This window comes from Mirounga angustirostris, unplaced genomic scaffold (genome assembly GCF_029215605.1).
Source record: "Mirounga angustirostris isolate CCGP_5_RB_7025 unplaced genomic scaffold, mMirAng1.0.hap1 SCAF_3, whole genome shotgun sequence".
Lineage (NCBI taxonomy): Eukaryota > Metazoa > Chordata > Mammalia > Carnivora > Phocidae > Mirounga > Mirounga angustirostris.
This window is the reverse complement of record NW_026991711.1, coordinates 130815660-130838694: the sequence shown is the minus strand read 5'-3', so window position 1 is coordinate 130838694 and position 23035 is coordinate 130815660. Positions and strand designations below refer to the sequence as shown.

At 35.7% G+C, this 23035-nt stretch overlaps 1 protein-coding gene across 3 annotated transcripts in view; it reads left to right on the top strand.

Moving 5' to 3' along the window:
• Positions 1–23035, top strand: part of SCN9A (sodium voltage-gated channel alpha subunit 9) — a 177479-nt gene that overhangs the window by 106507 nt on the left and 47937 nt on the right. For all 3 annotated transcript variants that reach the window (XM_064586642.1, XM_064586641.1, XM_054506155.2), the window contains 3 exons: positions 2727–2900; positions 3761–4117; positions 9006–9482. In XM_064586642.1, the coding sequence (XP_064442712.1) occupies positions 2727–2900; positions 3761–4117; positions 9006–9482 (1008 nt within the window). The remainder of the gene's footprint in view (positions 1–2726; positions 2901–3760; positions 4118–9005; positions 9483–23035) is intronic.

Here is a 23035-nt window from a genome sequence, read left to right as displayed (position 1 = left end):
AGTGAGCTCTCCAGGCCACACCGTCTCCGTTTCTGTCCGTGCTGCTATAAACTGCAGCGTCCTGGGTTGTGCGCCCCTCCGCAGTGCTCCCAGTCCTGCCTCCAGGTCGGAGCACGTCTCTGCCCTTTGTGCTTCTAAAACCGCCAGCTGCTCCCAGTTCACCCGTGCAACCCCGCCGCTCCGGGTTTCCACCCCTGGAGGCTGCAGTTCGCCGGCGCGACCCTGCCGTCCGTGTTTCCACCCCGGGGACTGCCCTAAAGTCCTTTCCCTGCCGCTACCGGTCTGCAAGTCTGTGCCCGTCCACAGTGCGCGAGGCTGTCACTCACCGGTGGTGTAGGATTCCCACGTCCAGGCACCCTCCCGCCGCCGTTTATCCTCCAATATCTGCCCGCAGAATCAGAGCTCTCCGCTTCATACCTCTAAACCAGCCGCCTGCGATATTCTGTTTGTAGAGATCCAGATCTTCTTACATCTCAGGCTGGTTTCTTGGGTGCTCAGAGTGGTCTGGTAGATATCCAGCTCAATTCTGGGGACCAGTTGAAATAGGGTCCCCTACTCCTCTGCCATCTTTCCCTGGCATGTCTCTTTAAAGCAACACTCTGAAAATTTGATACTTTCTTACCCATTTTATAATTACATTGCCACTTCCTTATGAGTTCTCCACATATTTTCAGAAAAATTATGGATGGTTTGTTTTGACATAAAAGTGAAGTGTCTGGGCCTTTGAAGTCCCAAAGTCTTGGATTTGAATTCTGATTCTGCCTCTTATTGGTTATATGACCTTTGGCAAATGTGTTAATCTCTATAATCTTTAATTTTCTCATTCATAAAATAATTATACCTCGTTTGTAAAATAAGAAAAATAATTCATTATTTATAATATAATAATAGCACTTCATTTATCATATTGTTGAGAGGATTAAATACTTTCTACTTATTAGTCTGGCATATTATAAGTCATTAACAAATTAAACCTATTGTTACTGTTATTATTATCATCATCATGCTTTAAATCAATTAGCAGAAAGAAGCCTTAAGAATAAGGATACCAAGAAACCAAAATGGGAGGAATGGACACAGAAGACACAAGGACACTCAAGGGATCTGTAGGCTTCAAGAAGACAGAGGATCCTATTAGGAAAATGGGTGCCAGAGTGATCTCTTAAATGTGCAGTGCTGGTCACATTTTGGCTTAATTAATGCCTTAGGGCAAATGACAAGTGTTAGTTTCTGAGAATCTGTGTGAAGCAGGCAGAAGTTCTATTTCATGGCCAAAGAATCCTAGTTTATGACTCTCCATAAATTTTCAATAACTCTGGATGTCTTTGTGAATGTCTGTATAAGATAATTTTACTTTTGCCTAGATCCCAAAACAATTGATCTTTGGAGCCAAAGAGTTTGTTTCTGAGTCATTCTTCTTTCCCATGTATTTTCAGTTAAGATGTATGTACCCCATGTGCTTTCTGAGGTAGCATTCTTCTTGCCTTCGATTTCTCTTTGAAAAAGACAGGACTAGACAGGTGATGGGTATTAAAGAGGGCACTTGTGATGAGCACTGGGTGTTGTATGTAAGTGATGAATCTGAATTCTACTCTATAAACCAATATTGCACTGTATGCTACGAACAAAATTTAAATTGAAAAAAAAGACAGGACTATCTAGTTTCTAATTGTTGGTGGAAGTACAGATCATGAAAATCAATGACTTCTTGCTGAGTTGACTGCATCACTGTGAAGCCCAAAAGAATTTATCGTGTTTCTTATCTCCTGCCACAACCCTAAGTGTGGGTACTTCCTGCTTGTCTTCTTGATGCTCCATTATTTTTAAATTGACTCAGCACTTATAGACTTCACCATTTCCCTTTGAGCCTTCTTTGGTCAGCTTCTTTGAGTCAAATCAAACCTGAATGATTCATAAACAAGTCCTTCACTGTTGTCTTTTTAAGTCAGTCCTTTAATACCGATGTCATGAATTAGTGATGTTTTGTGATGCACTTTAGTGTCAAAGTTTTAGAAGTCTTACTTTAGCTCCCACTGTGTCAATTAAATACTTTTCCCTCTTCTACTGATAAATCTTTAAAGAGTGAGTCAACATATTCTCTATTACCCTAAGAGTAGTCAGACTAGACAAAAAGACTGGCTCAAAATTTCAGTATCAGTCTATATTTCCTTTTCATTTTCTTCCAGAATAACTTATTGACCCACATAATTTTTTTTGAAAAAAGTGACTGTGTTAATTGTCATGGTTTTATTTATGTGGAATTTTTTTTTTAAGATTTATTTATTTGAGAGAGAGAAAGAGAGGGGCAGAGGGAGAGGGAGAATCTCAAGCAGACTCCACACTGAGCACGGATCCCGACTCGGAGCTTGATCTCACAACCGTGAGATCACCACCCAAGCCAAACCCAAGAGTCATACACTTAACCAACTGCACCACCCAGGCACCCCTATTTATGTGGGATTTTAATATGCTCTTCTAAAATGCTGTCTAAAGATGAAGAGAGTAGACAGGAAACTTAGAGCTTTTTATCCCTGTAATGCTTGTATTATAGCTATAGAAATAGTCACCAGATTTATGGGATTAAATGAGATAATAACATACATTTGTAGAGGATCTGGCACATTGCCTGAAGCACAGTGATGCAAAACAAATAGTCATAATCATCATTACTTTGATTCTATACTTCTAGTAATACCAGAAAAAAAAACATTGTATTTCTCCTTTAGGTCTTCACTGGGATCTTTGCAGCTGAAATGGTCTTAAAACTAATTGCCATGGATCCATATGAGTATTTCCAAATAGGATGGAACATTTTTGACAGCCTTATTGTGACTTTAAGTTTAGTGGAGCTTTTTCTAGCAGATGTGGAAGGACTGTCAGTTCTGCGATCATTCAGACTGGTAAATATAGACCAAACTTACCATTATATTCCGTGTATAAAAGGGTGTTCCTAAGGCTTTGCATTATTATTTAAGTCTTTTGGAAGATTGAATCAAAAAGACAAGATTAGGTCTTGTATCTAGTATAATCAATTTCATTCCGTCACAAAAGTTCTTAAAGAGTTCAAAAATCACAGGGATATTCTTATTTTAGCATCTTGAAGACATGGTCAGTCGTAATTGAATTAATTTTAGGATCTCGAAGACATATTCAGTTGCATATACTAGTATAATAGAAGTGGGTAAAGAAAATATTTCTTTGCCAGTAGGCAATAATTTATTTCACAGTAAGAAGCTTATGGTTTACAGAATTTCAATTCCTACAATATGTTCATTACTTTGTGGGTTTGATAACTAAAGATCAAATTATTGTCCCCAAAATGATTGTTGTCTGATATCAAAAATATAGAAATGTAAGGACTTAAAGCACTTTTCTCTAACATGTTGGGCTTTATCCTATGTCAGCATGAAAAAGTAGATAAAAGTATCAGACTATATTCAAATTAAAAAAATTTTAAGTATCAGAAAAGAGAATTAAGGATAAATTATCAATTCTAAAGGGAATAATATCTGAAACCATAATAAGAGGCTTTTATAGTAATCCTGAATAGCCTTCAAAAATATGTATGGTAATTATATTGTGGCAAGTATAACAAAATAACAGGAATACTGAAAATAGCTGACAGGAAAAAAATATAAATAATCAATTTTAGCTAGGTAATGATAATATTTTAGAATTTAAAATTTGGGACAAAACTCAAGATTGGAAACATTGAACACTTTTCATAATAATTAATATTAACCTTTGTGTTTCCTTACAGCTTCGAGTTTTCAAACTGGCAAAGTCTTGGCCCACACTGAATATGCTGATAAAGATCATTGGCAACTCAGTGGGTGCTCTGGGTAACCTCACCTTGGTGTTGGCCATCATCGTCTTCATTTTTGCCGTGGTCGGCATGCAGCTCTTTGGCAAGAACTACAAAGAATGTGTCTGCAAGATCAATGAAGACTGTACACTCCCACGCTGGCACATGAATGACTTCTTCCACTCCTTCCTGATTGTGTTCCGCGTGCTGTGTGGAGAGTGGATAGAAACCATGTGGGACTGTATGGAGGTCGCTGGTCAAGCCATGTGCCTTATTGTGTACATGATGGTCATGGTCATTGGAAACCTAGTGGTATGTAATCAGAGGTTCACACATATAAAATTTTTCATCGAAAATTGTTATATGATGATAAGATCAGTTATTTTATAATTTTAGGATTAATTACACATAAAACTATTAATTGTGATAGAATATTGGTCATTTTAATATGGGAAAGTACAGAAAAGAAAATGAAATATTGTCTCAATTTCCCTGACAGATAACCCATATTTATATTTTTCACAATGGTTATATTATTTTACTTATTTTATTTTTTTCAAAGATTTATTTATTTATTTGAGAGAGAGAGTGTATGTGTGCATGGAGGGAGGGGCAGAGGGAGAGAATCTTCAAGCGGACTCCCTGCTGAGCACAGAGTCCAATGCAGGGCTCCATCTCACAACCCATGAGATCATGACCTGAGCCAAAACCAAGAGTCAGACACTTAACCAACTGAGCCACCCAGGTGGCCCTTCACAATATTTATTTTAATGGAAAGTTTTCTACTTTATTCTCTCATTTTGAAAATTATGTCATATGAATTAAATCTGTGGTTTTCCTATCTCTTAAAACTCCATTCAAATACCAAGTTATACTAGTAAATAGAATATGATTAAATTAACAATAACAAAAATGAAATTATAATGGAACAAAGCAATTGAAAGGACTGGTCCCATTGCACTATAGTCATATATAATAAAACTAGCAACCATAGCAAGGATCAGGAAACTATGAGTCATGTGCCAAATCCAGCATACTGCCTGTTTTTGTATGGCCTTGCAAGCTTGGAATGTTTGTTTTTGGTTTTTTTCCAATGGTTAAAAAAATAAAAGGAAAATTAATATTTCATGACACATGGAAATTATATGAAATTTAAATTTCAGGCTCTGTAAGCAAAATTTTATTAGAACACAGACATGCTAATTCATTTACATATTGTCTATGTCTGTTTTACTCTGCAATGGCAGAGTTGAGTAGTTGCCATAGAGATTCTATGTCCCACAAAGCCAAAATATTTTTTATCTCGCCCTTTACAGAAAAAGATTTGCCCACCACTGCTCTATAGCATCTCTTTCACAATTGATCTTCTATTTCTCCATTAGTGTTTGCTTGGCTTGTACTCCTTTGTTTGTTTGTTTGTTTGTTTGTTTGTTTGTTTGTTTTTACCTACCCATTGGTAAAAACTTTCAAGCTAACGAACAGGAGAAAATTGGGATAAGATGTTCTTTCATGACTCACTCACTTCAGTTTTCAAAGCCACCATGTTGACTTGGTTTAGTTTGTCACCTTGTCATTAGATTCCTCATTAGGAGTCCCAGGAGGTGGGGTATAGTAACAACTATATGGTTAATACTTTGACTGTCAACTGGCTTGAAAATAAGTTGCTAATTATTTTTGTCCTTGCAGCCCCCATGTCAAAAGTAATTCAGAGCCTAAGACAGAAACCTACATTCACCAAGTCATATACTAAATGGTACTGTTTTGTGCCATTAAATGGCTAGACATATAGAGTAAATTATGCAATCCAAATTCTAGATCATTACAGCACAAAATGTAGACACCATGAGTTAGAATTCTGTAATTACTGATCATCCTCTAGTTGTAGTAATAAATTTACTAGTTTTATAAGGCTTATAAATCCCTTCCAATATGAAGTAAAATGCATATGCTTTATCTGGTTCTTCTTCTGAATTTAACATTTGTATTCATAAGCTCCTATAATGTGATTTGTTTGTATACTTCTTCTTATAAAATTTTGACATAAAAATATTGAAATGTAGCTCTTTATAAGATAGGATGTCAAAACATACCATATCAAAGCCATTAGTCACAACTAATTTAAATATTTAGTATTCACTCAGGCATGGATGAAGTGAGGGGGATTCCTTGGGCACTCTCGAATTATTCATTCAATATTTTTATTACCTTCTCTGTGAAAGGAAATGTATTTGGGTATTGCAGGGTGATTAAAAATATATACCTATGAGTTAGTCCCTGTCTTCAAGGTAATTACTATCTATGGACATGGGAAAATGGTGCACAAAATTATCAGATAAGGAAGAAGTGGTAGGTGCTAGCAGTGAGGCAAAAATAGATGCTCTTGACACACTGGAAGAAAAGAGAGTTCTAAATAGTGACTCAAAGAAGGATTTTTAAGTGGGTCTTTGAATAATATGCAAAATAATATTTTTTTAAAAAATATTTTATTTATTTATTTGACAGAGAGAGAGACAGCGAGGGGGAACACAAGCAGAGGGAGTGGGAGAGGGAGAAGCAGGCCTCCTGCAGAGCAGGGAGCCTGGCGCCGGGCTCAATCCCAGGACCCTGGGATCATGACCTGAGCTGAAGGCAGACACTTAACGACTGAGCCACCCAGGCGCCCCTGCAAAATAATATTTAAGCATGAAAACAGGTGTAACAGTAATGGTTTACTTTGAAAAGTAATATGAATTTATAGTTAAAAATAGATGGGATAGGGCGCCTGGGTGGCTCAGTTGGTTAAGCGACTGCCTTCGGCTCAGGTCATGATCCTGGAGTCCCGGGATCGAGTCCCACAACGGGCTCCCTGCTCAGCGGGGGGTCTGCTTCTCCCTCTGCCCTCTTTCCTCTTGTGCTCTCTGTCTCTCATTCTCTCTCTCTCAAATAAATAAATAAAATCTTAAAAAAAAATAGATGGGATATCTCAGTGAATGTTTCATCCATATAGAACTGGTAATCACTGACTCATGATGATATTTATTCATTATTTACTAGTGATAATGAAAGACAAGGGAAGTGTAATTCACAAAATAGATAAACAACTCTTGGTTAAGGAATTACCAATGATGTAAAATTAGAATCTGAAAAGAAAAACAAAAAATTAAGTTTCTGATACAGTCCTCCTCTGCATATTAGACTTACAGCTAAACAGGTCTTTCATTTTTTTCTCACTTATTCCTTAGTTAATTTTACTACCAATTAGTTACAATAGTTAAAAACAATAAGAAAGAACATTAATCAGAATGATGTTGAATCAGACATACATTTTATTAATATTTTTTTCTCTGCTTAATCTGAAAATGGATGTGTGATACAGAATGGACTTGATTTTCAATTGTGGTACCAGTAGATTTTGATAAAATAGTAGAATACTGTTATGATTTTTGATGGAATGAAAGTTACCATTATTATCCTTAATGAAGATGTGACAGAACAGGAGGACATTATTGAAATATGTGGAATCTTATAAAAGCCAAACTCATAGAAACAGAGACTAGAATGGTGATTACCAGGGGCTGGGGGGTGGGGGAAATAGTGGTCAAAGTTCAAAATTCCAGCTATAAGATAAATAAGTTCTAGGGATCTAATTTACAGCATGGTAATTATAGTTAATAATACTGTATTATATACTTGAAAGTTGCTAAGAGAATAGATCTTAAATGTTCTCACCACACACACACAAAAATGGTAATTCTTTGACATGATGGAGGTGTTCCTTAACACTGTGGTGGTAATCATTTTGTATAAATATGTAAAATCAACATGTTGTACACTTTAAACTTACACAATGTCATATAACAATTATATCTCAGTAAATGTAGAAAAATAAAGTTAATTACAAATTTGAAAGGAAAAAAGGAAGACTATTAGTACTTGCATTGATTAGGGAGACTAAAGCTGTAGAATGAGCCCTTGGCTTCTCATCAACATTCCTGTTAAAACATACACACAAACAAACATAAATACATTTTCTCATTGACCATAAAGGCCAAAATGAAAGTAAACTATTTCAGAATTCCTTCATAAGATTTATCGCAATTGTTTTCTGTGATTTTCTCTTTTTGCTCCCCCTCAGACTCTTCTCTTAAATCAAACATATTAACATAGACATTTTTGAACTATGCTCTTCTACTTACATCTCTGAAAAATTGTTTTAGGTGGGACCCAAATTCAGGCATGAGTCCCTTCTCCTCAGTTTGGCCTAATTTTGATTATTTTAACGAGGTAGATGTTTTTGTCCATGAAGAGACTTACATGAAAGGGTATTTCAATTACCTTTTTGTTTCCTATCTAAAACAATATTGAAATATAATTTAAATAAAATTTAAATACTTTCAATCCTCTGTGAGTTTTTTTGGTTTTTTGTTTTTACAATATTGAGTCCACCTGGTTCCTCACCTCAGGGAGGAAAAACAGAAATGGTTTTGCACACAAACAGGATTTTAGGAGTTGTCCTGCCCTCTTTGATTATTTCTTCCAGGGCCAAATGATTGGCACAAGGCCAAACAGTCATAATGCCATTATCTCATTTGAATTGGGTTCAGTGGGCAGGTCCTTTTCCATGCTTTAAAAGCCTCATTAAGTTGCAAACTGGCACAATTCTTGGACAGAATATTTTATTACAGGAGCTTTGCAAGTATATGTTCCGTTTGTTGCAGCAAACTGACATGTATCTTCTGGGAAAAGCAAACACAGAGCTTGGTGTAGGTTACTTCAGCACAATAGACACTCCTCACAATTTTCTTGTTCTACTTTTTTCTCACAGGTGACAAATATTAATTACAGGTAAACATTAGGAGGGCTTTTTATGCCTATAAAAGGGAATTTGGCCAAGGGACTCCTGCTGCAGAAATGAACTTAAGAATGGCATAATGATAATGGGGAGGGAGCATTCTCTTTGCTCCTTGTGCTAAGTCCTTCGTGGGTATGGCTGACCTCTGTTCCCCAGAGTTTCCAGGAGCTAGGATACATATATGATAGGATAGTGATGAGAGTCTAGCCTCGTCTCTATCCCATCACATGTTCTTCCCTCTGTGTGAAGAAGTACAGGGATCTTTAATGCTGGTTTGGATTTTGGCCTGTATTTCAGAAAAATGTGCTTATTTTCTTTTTTATTTCCTGTCTCCCTATTTCTCCACACCCCATCCCCATCCTGATGTAGGTCCTCAACCTATTTCTGGCTTTATTATTGAGCTCATTTAGCTCAGACAATCTTACAGCAATTGAAGAAGACAAGGAGGCAAACAACCTTCAGACTGCAGTGGGTAGAATTACGAAGGGAATAAATTATATGAAACAAACCTTACATGAATTTATTCTCAAAGCATTTTCCAAAAAGCCAAAGATTTCCAAAGACACAGGAAGAGAAGAAGATCAAAATAGTAAGAAGGAAAACTGTATCTCTAACCGCACACTTGCTGAAATGAAAAAAGATCGCAATTTCCACAAAGAAAAAGACAAAATCAGTGGTTTTGGAGGCAGCGTGGACAAATACTTGATGGAAGAAAGTGATTGTCAATCATTTATTCATAATCCCAGCCTCACTGTGACAGTGCCCATTGCACCTGGGGAATCTGATTTGGAAAATATGAATACTGAGGAACTTAGCAGTGATTCAGATAGTGAATACAGCAAAGGGGTAAGATTGTTTCATACACATTGTTTCCTATTATTAACTAGTGTGAAATGAATCTAAAGTTCAAATTTTGCTGTGTTCTTTCTGATATTGCAGACTGATGGGTAGTTTCTTGTGTTTGTGAGTTTACACAGCAGCTTGCTGAAGGTTCATTTGGTAAGGTTTTACTTACTGGTTCTTAACAATTGATGCAATCATACTTAGCTAGATTTGAAAGTGCCAGGTACCTTTAAATCTTCCCTTCCCTCATCCCCTTTTGTTATCAGTTGTAAAGTCATATACAGTTTCCTGTCTGTTGAATCCACCACTCCTTCTCATCACCTTTGTTTGCCTTTGCATTCACTACTTCTAGCCTAAACCATACCAAGTAAAGTCCCAACTGGTGTCTCTGCTTCTAGTTTCCATCTACTCCAGGTCACTTGTTTGATTAATTTTACTCCGATTCAATCCTAATCATGTCACTCCTTTGAAGTATGCTTGGTCCCCCAAGTCTCCGGAATTACAGACTGTTGATAAAGTCTTCACATCATGGCCACAACCAGCTGACCAGCTGTGTCATCCAGTGCTTGCCTGGTTTCCTTCTGGACCACAAACACTCGCATCGTGTATCACTCTGCTTGGGATTTCCTTCCCCAGTCAAAATCCTATACACATCCTTTAAGACATTTTTTTAAAAGATTTTATTTATTTATTTGACAGAGAGAGACACAGCGAGAGCAGGAACACAAGCAGGGGGAGTGGGAGAGGGAGAAGCAGGCTTCCCACTGAGCAGGGAGCCTGATGTGGGACTCGATCCCAGGACCCTGGGATCATGACCTAAGCCGAAGGCAGACGCTTAACCAACCCAGCCACTCAGGCGCCCCCCTTTAAGACCTTCTTCATGTGTAAAATTATTAGGCCTTACATCATAGTTGGGTAATAAGGGTTACATGAATTAACACAGGCAAAATGCTTAGAACAGTACTCGGAGTGCTCAAAAGTGGTAGCTATTGCATCCTTCCTAATTTCTCCACAGAGAGATAGGAGCACTCCTCATTTTGAATCCTGTCCAATTTTATGACTTCTCCTGGATTTATCGTTTAGCCTTATATTTTATTATTTTTTCAGAGAAATCATCGTATGCATCAAATGGTGCTCTAAACTCACTGAGAACGGGAACCTTTTATCAAAACTTTTTTATATCCTCTTTCTCCACACCTAATTGTATATATTTAAAGTAACAGGGTGTTTTTTTTACTGTTTTTATTAATTGAACTGTGTTTTTATTGATGTGGAATATAATAACCATAAGTGAGTTTTCAGACAAGCATTTTTATGGTATATCTTTAAAATTTCAAGATATCAGTTAAAAATATTATTCCTTTCTTTAGGTCACATTTGAGAGTATTTGACAGGCATTTATCACATGCCTTCTATCTGCTTAACCCTATTCTAAGAAAAACCCTCCATGAATTTCTAGTGGATTTTGGAATAAAGATACATACATACGTGTGTGTGTGTGTGTGTGTGTGTCCTAGCCATATGACCAGTGCTGGGTGCATAGTAAATGCTCAATACTTACTGAGTGAATACATGATTATATAAATTAAGACTGTGTGTTTCTAAGTAGTCAAAGAAATTCTTTCCAAGATGACAAAGGAAGGAATAACATTTTTTATTTTTATTTTTAAAACCTTTACACAGAAATAGTACTATCTCCAGAATTTAAAAGTATGATTGTTTCAACTTGAAGGTAGAATATCAGATTCCACAACACCCTTTTCAGGAAGTAATCTGAGCCTAGTCTCACGTGGAAAGGGAAACTAGTGCAATTACTCATTTTTCTGCTCATGAAGATCAGAGATCTTTGAAGATCACTGAAAAACCACAATTGCATGGTAGACTTTCTGAATAAGTTTGGGATTCCAGGTGTTAAGGCAGTTTGATAGCTGGCAGAGTTTATCAAACACTTCTTTAAATCTTAATATTTGGAAGAATCATTTCTTACATGGTCATTTTTCCTTTGCTCAAAACTGGTGGCTAACCTTAAATGGATCTCCTGTGGCTGGCAAAAGTCTTATTCTTCCTATGTTAATTATAGCATTTTGATGGGAATCTTATAGATCTGCCCATTTAGCACCTCATTTTGTAAAAGCCAGCCCAATAAGAGAAAGTGACTTTATCCACAGTTATAAACCTAGCTCAAAGGCAGAGCCATGACAAGAGTCCCAGTTTTGTGATTCATGGATCAGTCCTATTTCTATCTTCTTTGCCCTGTCTTTGTCCATTTCAGGGATAAAACACACATCCCTATTGGGTTAATATCCAGTAGTTCTCCTCTGGGGTACTGAGCCATGCTTCTGAAAAATTTACATACCTTGTGGCATCCAGAGGAGGTCTGTGATGTCATAGTGGCCAGCTGTCTTTTTTTATAATTAGTGATTTAGTTTATAGACTGTTTGATTACTGAAATAGACTATTTTTTTGTTTTGATTTCAAGTTTGTGTTTACACTATAGTTAGTTAACATATATGGTAAAAGTGGTTTCAGGGGTAGTGCTCTCCTTAATCCCCATCACGCATCCATCTCCCTCCATCAACCCTTAATTTGTTCTCTATTGTTAAGAGTCTCTTATGGTTTGTTTCCCTCTCTCTCTTTTATCCACCCCCCCCTTTGTTCATCTGTTTTGTTTCTTAAATTACACATATTGGTATTTATCTTTGTTTCTTAAATTACACATATGGTATTTATCTTTCTCTGACTGACTTATTTCACTTAGTATAATACACTCTAGCTCCATCTACGTCATTGCAAATGGCAAGATTTCATTGTTTTGATGGCTGAGTAATATTCCATTGTATATATATACCACATCTTCTTTATCCATTCATCTGTCAGTGGAATTTGGGCTCCTTCCATAATTTGGCTATTGTTGATAATGCTGCTATAACCACCCATAAAGTTACTCTGCCACCTATCCCATAAACCCTTCTTAAAAAGCATGAAATTTAGTCTCCTAAAACTGTGTTATCTAAGGATCATTTGATGGCAACATTCTAATATTCTTGATTGTCTTTTTTATATTTATAGTCATAGCTACATGAGAAAAAATGTACACTTTTACTATTTCATTTCTGTGGTTTATTTGGTATAATACATAGGAGCTTGGGGCTGCCTCATAGGTTGTAATAAAGAATATATAAGCTAATTTCTTCAAGTCATTTAGCACCATATTTGAGTTGGTAAGCCTTAAAACAATGCCATCTATTGTGTTTATTATTGAATTCATCATCATTATTATCATCTAAAATTATGGATTTAAAATTGTGGACTTGGAATGTTTGCCCTTCTTCATAAAAAAATTTCCCATGACATATCTCACAGTGTGGGTACATTCAAACCCACTTTACTATACTGGACTTGAGAAATAACTAACGTTCAAGATCTACGGGAAATTTGTTGGGTAACTTAGAGGTAATATTAAGCTGTCTCCAACTGAGAAATCCTATGTATAGTCTTTCTCTTCAGCTGCTTGAGATTTAAATGTTTCTCATTATGACTTGGTTTTGGTTTTGTTTTTCCATTTGAACCACTAAAAAAGTGCAGATTTTCTTTATCAAAAGTACTTCTATTACCCTTCCATGCTAACCTCCCTGCTCTATTCCCCTAATCTTCAGCTCCCACTTGAGTTCCCAAATTTTTGAACTACTTATTTCCTCCTTTTCAACTTTCTAATTTTTTCATGCCTAGGGTATCTTTGAAAGAGTGATTGCCATATTCTTGATGAACCTTGCCCAAAGGGCAAATCTTGATTACCCAATAGAAAGTAATGCCTGATTCAATACATATGGGTTATTTAAGTCTTAAGCACCACCTTGGGATATGTTTAAGAATACAGCCTCTGTAAATAGAACGTTTGCCTTGAATTCTAGCTTTGGTATTTACTAACTCTATGGTCTTGAGCAATTTACAAAACCACTCTTTTTTTGTTGTTGCTTTTTAGTTTCTGTATAGGCAAAAGAGAATTGTAATGAAGAGTAGTAAATGATGTAGGTAAATAATCAGATAGGTGTCTTTTGGAAAGTAAGTGCCTGATTAACAGTTATCAGTATGGAACTGAGTGGTCACATAAACACTATTAAGTTGTTACTTGCTACAGGTTAAATTCAAGAGAGGTAGCATGATGTAGATCAATGGTTCACAATTTTAGTGTGTAAAAGACACAGGAAACTTGTTCCAAACACCAGATCTGGGTTGTATCCTTTGAACTCTCTGCCTAAGTCTGGAAGCAACTTTAGAGTCCTTATCAGTGGTGTTCCCAGTGGCCACTGTGATGGATTGAGTTGGCATGAGAAATAAACCTAAATTCATCCCTAGCATGTTTGGACCCAGGTTTCTGAGATGGCATTTTCTTTATTCTGGGGCTGAGGATATTTCCCCCTTTGTCTGTTGAAGAATCTGCATTTTGAACCTAGGGAAACAACATCTTTAACCTTTGACTCCTCTCCCTCCCCCCGCATCAAAAAACAAAACAAAACAAAAAACAGAAAACCAAAAAACAAACAAAAAAACTTCTCTTTTGTGGCCTAGCATTCTGTTTTCCCATTATATTTGTTGGAGACTTTTTCATCTTCTTCTAATATCAGATCTCATATAGGCAAGTGTCCTTGTCCTGATATACACTCCAGAATGAAGTAAAAATATTTTATAATAAAACGCCTTACCAGAAGATGACCAAAGAGATGAGTTTAAAGTGTTAGTAAAATATCTTAAACAGTTCTGAGGAAATAATTGGCAGTAGAACATCAGCATTTTTCTCAAGATAGTTTGTCTCAGAATTGAGAAGGGCATACTGTTATCTTCCATGGACCCATGAGAATAAGACTTGTCCCTTCTTCTCAGAATGCAGACACTGAACTAATGACCTCTCTCAAAATCAGCCTCCTCCTGAGACGCACTGTGGTCCTCTAAGCATGCAGCAAACATTAGCAACACACTGCACAGATTTTTACCATTAGCAATGAAGTACTTACTTATTATGAGCCTTAAATGAAGCATGAAATGCACCCATTCATTCAATAAATATTTATTGAGCTCAACTATGCTCCAGGCACTGTGCTAAGAATTGCTGAGGGAAAAAAAAGATTATTCCACCCCCCTGCAATGATTTAATGTGACTGGCATCTGGCTTAACTAAATTCCTAATTGTAGTGGTTTTTTTCCTAAATTGTGCTAAGTCTCAAAATGTAAAACTAAAAAACTATTTTTTTTTAATGGAGAGCTCTTTCTTAGAGTCACTCTCTTTATTTTCTATCACTACAGATTACTTCCTTCTCTGCTCTAAAGATGAAAAAAAGAAGCAGCTTATAGAATTGTAAAATGGACTTTGGAAGTGTATGCAAATTTCAGAGGAAAACATTAATCCAAATTTATTTCTCCAAATATTTAAAAACAAAACAGCCTGATGTGATTTTAAAGTAGTACAGACTCAGAGCTTTCAGAGAAGCTCCTTTATTGACTGTGAATCCAATCCCCAAGTACTTTTTACTGCTCTTTTGACAAATGTATCTACTCACCAAGGCTGCTTAAGTGAATTTGCTCATATTGTATACTCAGCAGAGAGGAAACATTCTGTGTAAACATTTCCTCCTAGAGAGATGCCCCAGTCATTCCTCTTCAAGCCAAAGACAGATACTTAGCTTTACTTAATAATTCTTTAGTGTTTTAAAACATATCAAAGTTGTGATGGAACTAGCTGAGGTCCTCGGAGAAAGGAGGTCAATGAAATATTCAAATTTTACATAATCAAACTACCCTCCTTCAAGAGAACATCATTTAAAACACTGCAAACACATTAATGCAAAATTTCATGTTCCATGAGGAACCAAATTTCAAATAAACCCCTCATTAACTTTGATCATTGTGGGGGGGATTGCAAAAGAATACATTAGAGAACATTTTTTATAAAACATTGCTATTCATTTGTTCAACTCACATTTACTGGGCATCTTCCTTTTAACATATCCCTGCTAGACATTAGGAAGACACATCATTAGTGCACTCATTTCTTCAGTAAATGTAGGGTATAGGTCTTTGTCTTTGGCACTGTCTTAAGTGGTAAAGAGTAAAGCAAGGTTCCTGCCTTTGAGGAGAAACACATAGAGAAACCAGAAATTATAATTAAACATATGAAAAAGAATTAAAACAGAGTTTGGTTTTAAGACAAAATATGCAGACAGGATAGAGGAGAGTATAACTAATCTTAAAAAATAAATTGGAATACTTCACAGAGGAAATGGAGGTTTTATGGTGAAAAGATAAATTCTTTCTTCAGAGTAGGTGAGAGACCTTTCTGATAGAGGTAAAAAGCCCAGTGTATGTGGAAACATTCGGATGTAAAGAGGCCAATTAAATACATATGAGGATGGCCTGGTGGGAAGTAGTAGGTGACCCAGGTAGACTGGAGCCAGTTAGCAAACAGCTTGATGTACCATGACAAGAGAGTGAACTATGTTTCTTTTATCTAACAGAAAAAAGAAAATTAGGGTCTTGTTTTGTTATACCTTGTTAAAAGCAAACTTGTACTTTTAAAGAAAATTTCTTTGGGGGTGTAATAAAGCCCAGCCCAGAAGAAAGATGAGAAGATGGGAAACTATTGCACTTATCCAAAGGACAGTTGATAAGGGCTCAAGCTAGGGATTGATGGTGGCAGGTGGTGATATACTCTAAGTTACTTCCAAGTTAATATGTAGTGGCTCAGGGTCTGGATATAGGAGTCCTGAGTTGTAGCAAAGGGTGGATCAGTTTCCCATGGTTGCCATAATAAAGTATCACAGACTTGGTGGCTTTATACACAGAAATTTATTCTCTGACAGTTCTAAAAGTCTCAAATGGAAGTCTCGGCAGGTCCATACTTTCTCTGAAGCCTCTAGGGAGCATCCTGCCTTGCTTTTTCCTAGCTTCTGATGGTGGTTTGTTAATCTGTGGCGTTCCTTATCATCACATGGTGTTCTCCCTGTGTGTCTATCTTCTCTTCTTATAAGACAACTACTTATATTGGATTAGGGCCCACCCTAATGACCACATCTGCAAAGACCTTATTTCCAAATAAGGTCATATTCAAGTGTACCAGTTAGGACTTCAACATACCGTTTTGGGAGATACAGATTGACTCATGACAATAGGTTTTATCTTAGATTGGATAAATATCAATGCTATTAAAAAATGAGGAGGAGGAGAAAATTTAGAAAGTAGAGTAGATTCAAAGTTTAATTTGGGTATCTTATTTATGAGTTATTTGCTGGATAGCCAAGTGATGCCAAACAGTATATATTTGGAAACATAGGTACCAAGTAAAGAGGAGAAGTCAGAGTTGTAGACAGGTTGGGATTTTATGTGTTCACTTGTATTAACCATTGGATATACAGGGAGTCAGCCTGAGGTCAGGTTCCCTGGGAAACCAGCTGTGAGAGAGAAATCTGTGTGTAAGAGATTTACTGGGGAGTATTCTCAGGAGCAACACCGAACACCTGTAAGAAGTGAGGGAAACAAGATGATTGGGCACAGGGAGAAATTGACATGCTCTGTAATTTCAGCAGATGCCTCTGCTGACCCTATGGGCATCTCCTATAGGTAGTAGGATGACCCTTTGGAGTAGTCCTCATTGAAGCACAGAGGTCAGGTCTTTGTACGCTCCCACCAATGAGTCATCAGATGCAGGTTCCCTCTCCAACCTTCTAGGGGAGGAGATGTAACCTTGGGTGAGACAGCTCTCTTCCACATGACAATTCCCATGCTGGGACTCAGCTGTGAGCCTTCAGCCCCCAACACTGCTGGTAGCTGGAGGAAGGCGAGGCTTGCCTGAAAGGGGGATTGGCGCAGTGCACCACAGCACCAACTACACTACAAGGACCACACAAAGTAAGAGGACAAGTAAGCAGCTCAACACTTGAGAAGAGGACCCAAAAGAAGAAAGCACCAAAGAGACCAAAGAAAAATTGTACACATTTGCCACTTTCCTTTACATTATATAACTCTCCTCCTATGACAACCAGGAAAATGGATATTATTTATCTATATTTACAGATAACTAAAACACTGAAAGATTAAGAAATGATGCTAATTATTCACTGATGTTTCTGGGGTCTTCTTAAAATTTGAACCCCAAGGTTTAACTACCATATTACATACCATAGAAAGGCAAGATGTGAGTAAGAATATAATTATTTTCTGTTATGCACCATAATGTTGCAATTAAGGATCAAAATTTCTGGTATTGTACATTTGCTGGTTCATATTTGGCTTCTAATCCTCTTTAATGCTGATGTATTAAGTAATAGTCTACCTCAATAATATAACTAGAACAAAGCACATTCCATAACAGAATAATAAACCAGTCCATTGAGGATGCATTGAGTAAGAGACTCTATCAGGTTGAGGGCATGTGAGAGGAGGTGGTGCTTGAGACAGACGCTGTAGGATGGAGATCATTTCATTGAGTGGATATAGTGGAGAAGGGAATCCCAGGCAGAGGAACAGACATTCATATTGCTTACCTGATTCACTGATTCATTAATCCATCCACCCATTCATCTATTCAGTATTCAGTCTTTCTAATTTTAAAAGCCATTATCTTTGGAGAAAGTTAAATGTGTTTACTTGTTATAAAATGCATTCCTTTTATTGATTTGATAAAAATTGTTTAAATATTTGTAGTCATCAAGGTTAAATATTTTGTGTCTTTTTAGTGTATGGTGGTTTTAATTATGCTGTTATTTGGTCTCTCTTTAGATTTTTTATGAAGTTTTTTCCTCAAACAGGCAGTTATTACCTTCACCGAGAAGGCAGTTTAGATTTCTTTTTATCATTGCTTTCAGAAAATACAATAAACTCTTCCAGAATTGCATTTGGTTTGGCAAGATTTAGGGATTAGTTACAATTATACAATTGTATAATTATAATTATACTAACCTTAATTATACAGGTAAGCTGGGTTTGATCCTGTTTTTATGCATAGATTCTTAAAAACACAAAACAAAACAAAACAAAAAAGACTATAGAATTTTTTTCCTCTTTTTTTTTAATTATGTTATGTTCATCACCATACATTACATCATTAGTTTTTGATGTAGTGTTCCATGCTTCATTGTTTGCGTATAACACCCAGTGCTCCATTCAGTACCTGCCCTCTTTAATACTCATCACCAGGCTAGCCCATCCCTCCACCCCTCCTACAAACTGAGGGTTCTAGAGACTATAGAATTTTACTTAACCATTTCTTTTTTGCAGATTGGTTTCAAACTATTTGAAAACTCTTTCATCTTTACTAGATTTGTTTATGTGTCTAAAAACAATGAAATTTTGGTCTGACATTTGAATCAGTGTTTCTTATTCTTTATATTTTGAATTTGGAAACATTTTTTCTTCAGTGCTGTTTGAAATGTCAAAATTAAATAAATATGATAATTAAAAGTAAATCAAGAAATTCTAATTTTAGAATATACTTTTTAAAAACCACACACTCCTACTCTCACCCACTCTAGTATTGAGAATCACTTATTTTTAAATGGTTGTTATAAAGAGCAAACAGAATGCAAAAGATTGCCTTAGCACATTATAGTATTTAAATTCATTCCCTAAATAAAAGAATTATATAACTGTTGAGTTGATTGTTTTAAAATTTGTGTTGAATGATATTCAGTCTTACTATTGTGTTTCAAAGATACTGCTTTGCATTAACCATATAGCATGTATTTTCGAACATATAACTAATTTTTGCTTACAGGTGTGTGACTTTAAACATTTTAAATCAGTTGACTAAACTGTTTCATCATTCTACATTTCTAAACTTCAGTACCTAACCTTCTTACTTCTCACAGGGGTAAAACCAAACTGGATCAATCAAGGATGCAGCTCTGTGCTTTTAACCAGACAGAGACATATGTGGCCACTTTTATACAGGTTATCTAAAAAAAATCATACATATATGATATTTTTTTCAGTGTCATGCATGCTGTTCAGCTACAAAATGTTTCTGCCTGACCCATTGCAAGAAAGCAGAAACATACACAATTGCTCTATAGATGAATTGGCATCATAGCATGTCACAGGGGCAATTCCATCATTTTTTGTGATTCTCTTGATGACTTCCTTGATATATATCTCTCATGTCCTTAGGTGATTTCAAGTGCATGATCTATAGATTTTTATTGGATGGATTATAAAAGTAAGATATAGAATGTAACAGAAGTCATTGAAGCAATATTTAATTTAAAAACCTCTAGCAACTTCCTTTCCTAATCTAATCCAATCCAATCTATTGTATGTCACATTAAATTGTCACATTTATTGTTTTAAGAGTAGAACTTTAATGTTTTCATCAGAACAACAACAATAAATGGTAATTATGTGTGGGAAGGATGTGGTAAATATATATATGTATATGTATATATAAATACACACATATATATATAAACACACAATATATACATGTGTCAAATCATCACTTTGTATACCTTAAACTTACACAATGTTGTATGTCAATTATATCTCAGTAAAGCTGGAAAAAATTGTCACATTTAAATTTAGTAAATTAAAACTCTATTAAGAAATGATTTTTGTGGGAAAATATTTTAGCCATAAACATAAAATCTCAGAACATAAAAGTACTAGACGTGTATTTACAGAAATTGAGATTCATACAAATAAGCTGTGTTCTGGGTACGCAGAGTCAAAGTACCCAGCTTCTAGGCTAAACTTTGAACATATTTTTCAATGGTTTTAAGCACAGTGGTAACTAGGGCTTTATTTCTTTAATCAATTCAGTAACTAACATTTGATTTTATTTGACCATATATAAAATGAAATAATTAAAATTTATAGGCTCAGTCTATGAATGAATGAGTTATAAGTGCTTGAAATGCTTAATCTGATTCCAAAAGCAATATTATCCACTGATGAGAATGTTTCTTATTATGGTTATATCTCATAAGGAGGCATATAGCATCAAGAAGGTAAGAGGTTTAAATGGAACATATTATGAAGTGAACACTAAACCTTTCAATAAGACATAAAACACTTTTTATAAAATTGGAAACTAATATGGATTGCCTTATCTAGTATTTCTAACAAGTATAAAAGAAAATATGCCACTCAGATATATTTTGTCTTAATTTTAGTATAGCTTGTTGAATGGATGAACTCTAATGAATAATTTCCTGTGAAGAGAAAATCCATGTTAATAAGAATCTTGCCTTTTTTCTTATAATCTAGTTCATATTTTGAATTGCTCTGTCATTGTTGGGATGTCTGTATTGTTGTTTTCCATTATGCGATGTTGAAAGCAAAACTTTATCTTGAAAATGATCTGCTCTAGTGATAATGATGTGAACAGTTTCCAATTAAAAAAAAAGCAAACAAACTAATATTGTTCTAGTTTACTTGAAGTTAATTTTAAAAGTGCTCCTAAGTAAGAGACATACTTTTCTATTTCAGATGGTGGTGACTCAGAGGCAATATTCTCTTGTAAAAAAATTTTGTTTCAGAACAGAGTAAATTTCCTCCCCTTAGAATCTACATAAAGATGCATACATACACGATAGTATGTATACATGTATACATTTTTGTGTGTGTGTACATGTATACACACAATTTTTGAGAAAACAGTTTCCAGAAATGTGTGTGTGTATGTGTGTGTGTTTAATTCCTGAATTATTATTACTATATAAATTTTTTACCAAACTGTTAGAAATCATGAGGTGCATGTTAACAAATGGTCATTCTCCTGAAACCAAAAAGCTCTGGATATTTCATTTGTGAAGAATGACTTGAAATATAATCTTTTTCTTTGGCAGAAGCTGCCTACATAAAGGTTAGGAAAGATATATTTTATCTGTGCCAAATTTTATTTTACATTGTATTTTCAATATTAGAAAGCCATGTGTTTAAAAAAACTGGTAATTGTTCCATTCATTGGAATTTGTCTTTCCTTGCCCTTCCTCATTAGGAGTGGTTCTAGGGGATAACATAAATGTACAAGTAGTTTATTTTTTGTTTGTTATTATTTTTTTAATTATAAATAATGAATGAGCTTGAGACTTAGAGTCTACGCTTTTACCTCACATTTTGCTGTCCTGTTTGCCTATGTGGGTAAGTAAGGATTGGAATTTTCTAGCAGGCTTCAGTAGTAGAACTGTTTAAATGTTTGTTTTTAAGTTTTTAAGATGTTCTCTTTTTTTAAATTTAAATTCAGTTAGCCAACATATAGTACATCATTAATTTTTGATATAATGTTCAATGATTCATTAGTTGCATATAACACCCAGTGTTCATCACATCCCAACCCCTTCTTAATGCCCACCACCCAGCTACCCCATTCCCCCACCCACCTCCCTATCTGCAACCCTCAGTTTGTTTCCCCCCCAGAGCCAAGAGTCTCTCATGGTTTGTCTCCCTCTCTGATTTCTTCGCATTCAGGTTTCCCTCCCTTCCCCTATTGTCCTCTGTAAAATATTCTTTCTGATATGACCCACTGTATTCCACCTACTTAAGTATCTATTCTCAGCAGGTAGTTCTGTGTTAGTGCACAGAGACCTTCAATACCGCTGGTTGATCACATAGCAAGGCCTTATTGGTGAGTTCCACTAGCCTTGTGGAGGTCCAAGAGGACACTGTAGGATCTGGCTGAGAAATCTGTAACCAGTCCAATCTTGTTATGTGGCCAAAATCTGTTTGTTTGCTTTTATATGCAAGATCTTAACCTTTTAGGCATATAACTTGTCATGTTATTGGATAGGAAGTGCCCTACATAGAAGTTTCTGGGAAAACTAAGAACGTTCAGTGAAATCATTTGCTTTATTTTGAATTTCCGTGGTGGTGCCTGAGATTTGACCTCATTATTTCTGCATCATCTAATGCTATATCCCGTGTAGACCCTTCGATGGAAGTGTTCAGTGGATTTCCTGCTGAACAAGCAGCTGTTCTCTAAAAGCCCACACAGTTTCTCTAGCAGTCATAAAGAACACTAGGAAAGGGAAACTTCCTTCTTCTTGCCTTTTCTTTGAAAAAGTGCTGGAACTTTAGTTGCCCATAATTATATGAGTCAAGAGTTTATTGTAACTGGTAATTACACTAAAGTTTTCTCATAATTTAAATGGAAGTAAAATGAAAATCTAGATAACAAAAGGAAAATACTATTGAATTTTCCAGGTTATCTTTAGTAGTTTTTAACTGGCATTACCATTTAAAAAGAATCTTGAGACCAGAACTTCAGAGAGATCAGAAAAGGATTAGAAGGACTTGAGGGGCCCAGAATGCTAAATCATGTAAAGAAACTAAGTATCAATACTCTTAAGAGGAAAAACACAAATTGTAATACCGTAGGTAGTCTCCAATTTTAAAAAAGCTGTAGGAAGATAATATTTTCATTTCTCCAGAAGGCAAAAAGGACCCTAACAATTGCAAGGGAGAGGAAAGCATATTTTGGTTCCAGATCAGAAAAAAATATTTAAAGTTGAAGTTATCCCATTACAGAAGGGTAACTTGGAAAACATTGGCCTTTTACACAAAGCATAGTAGCT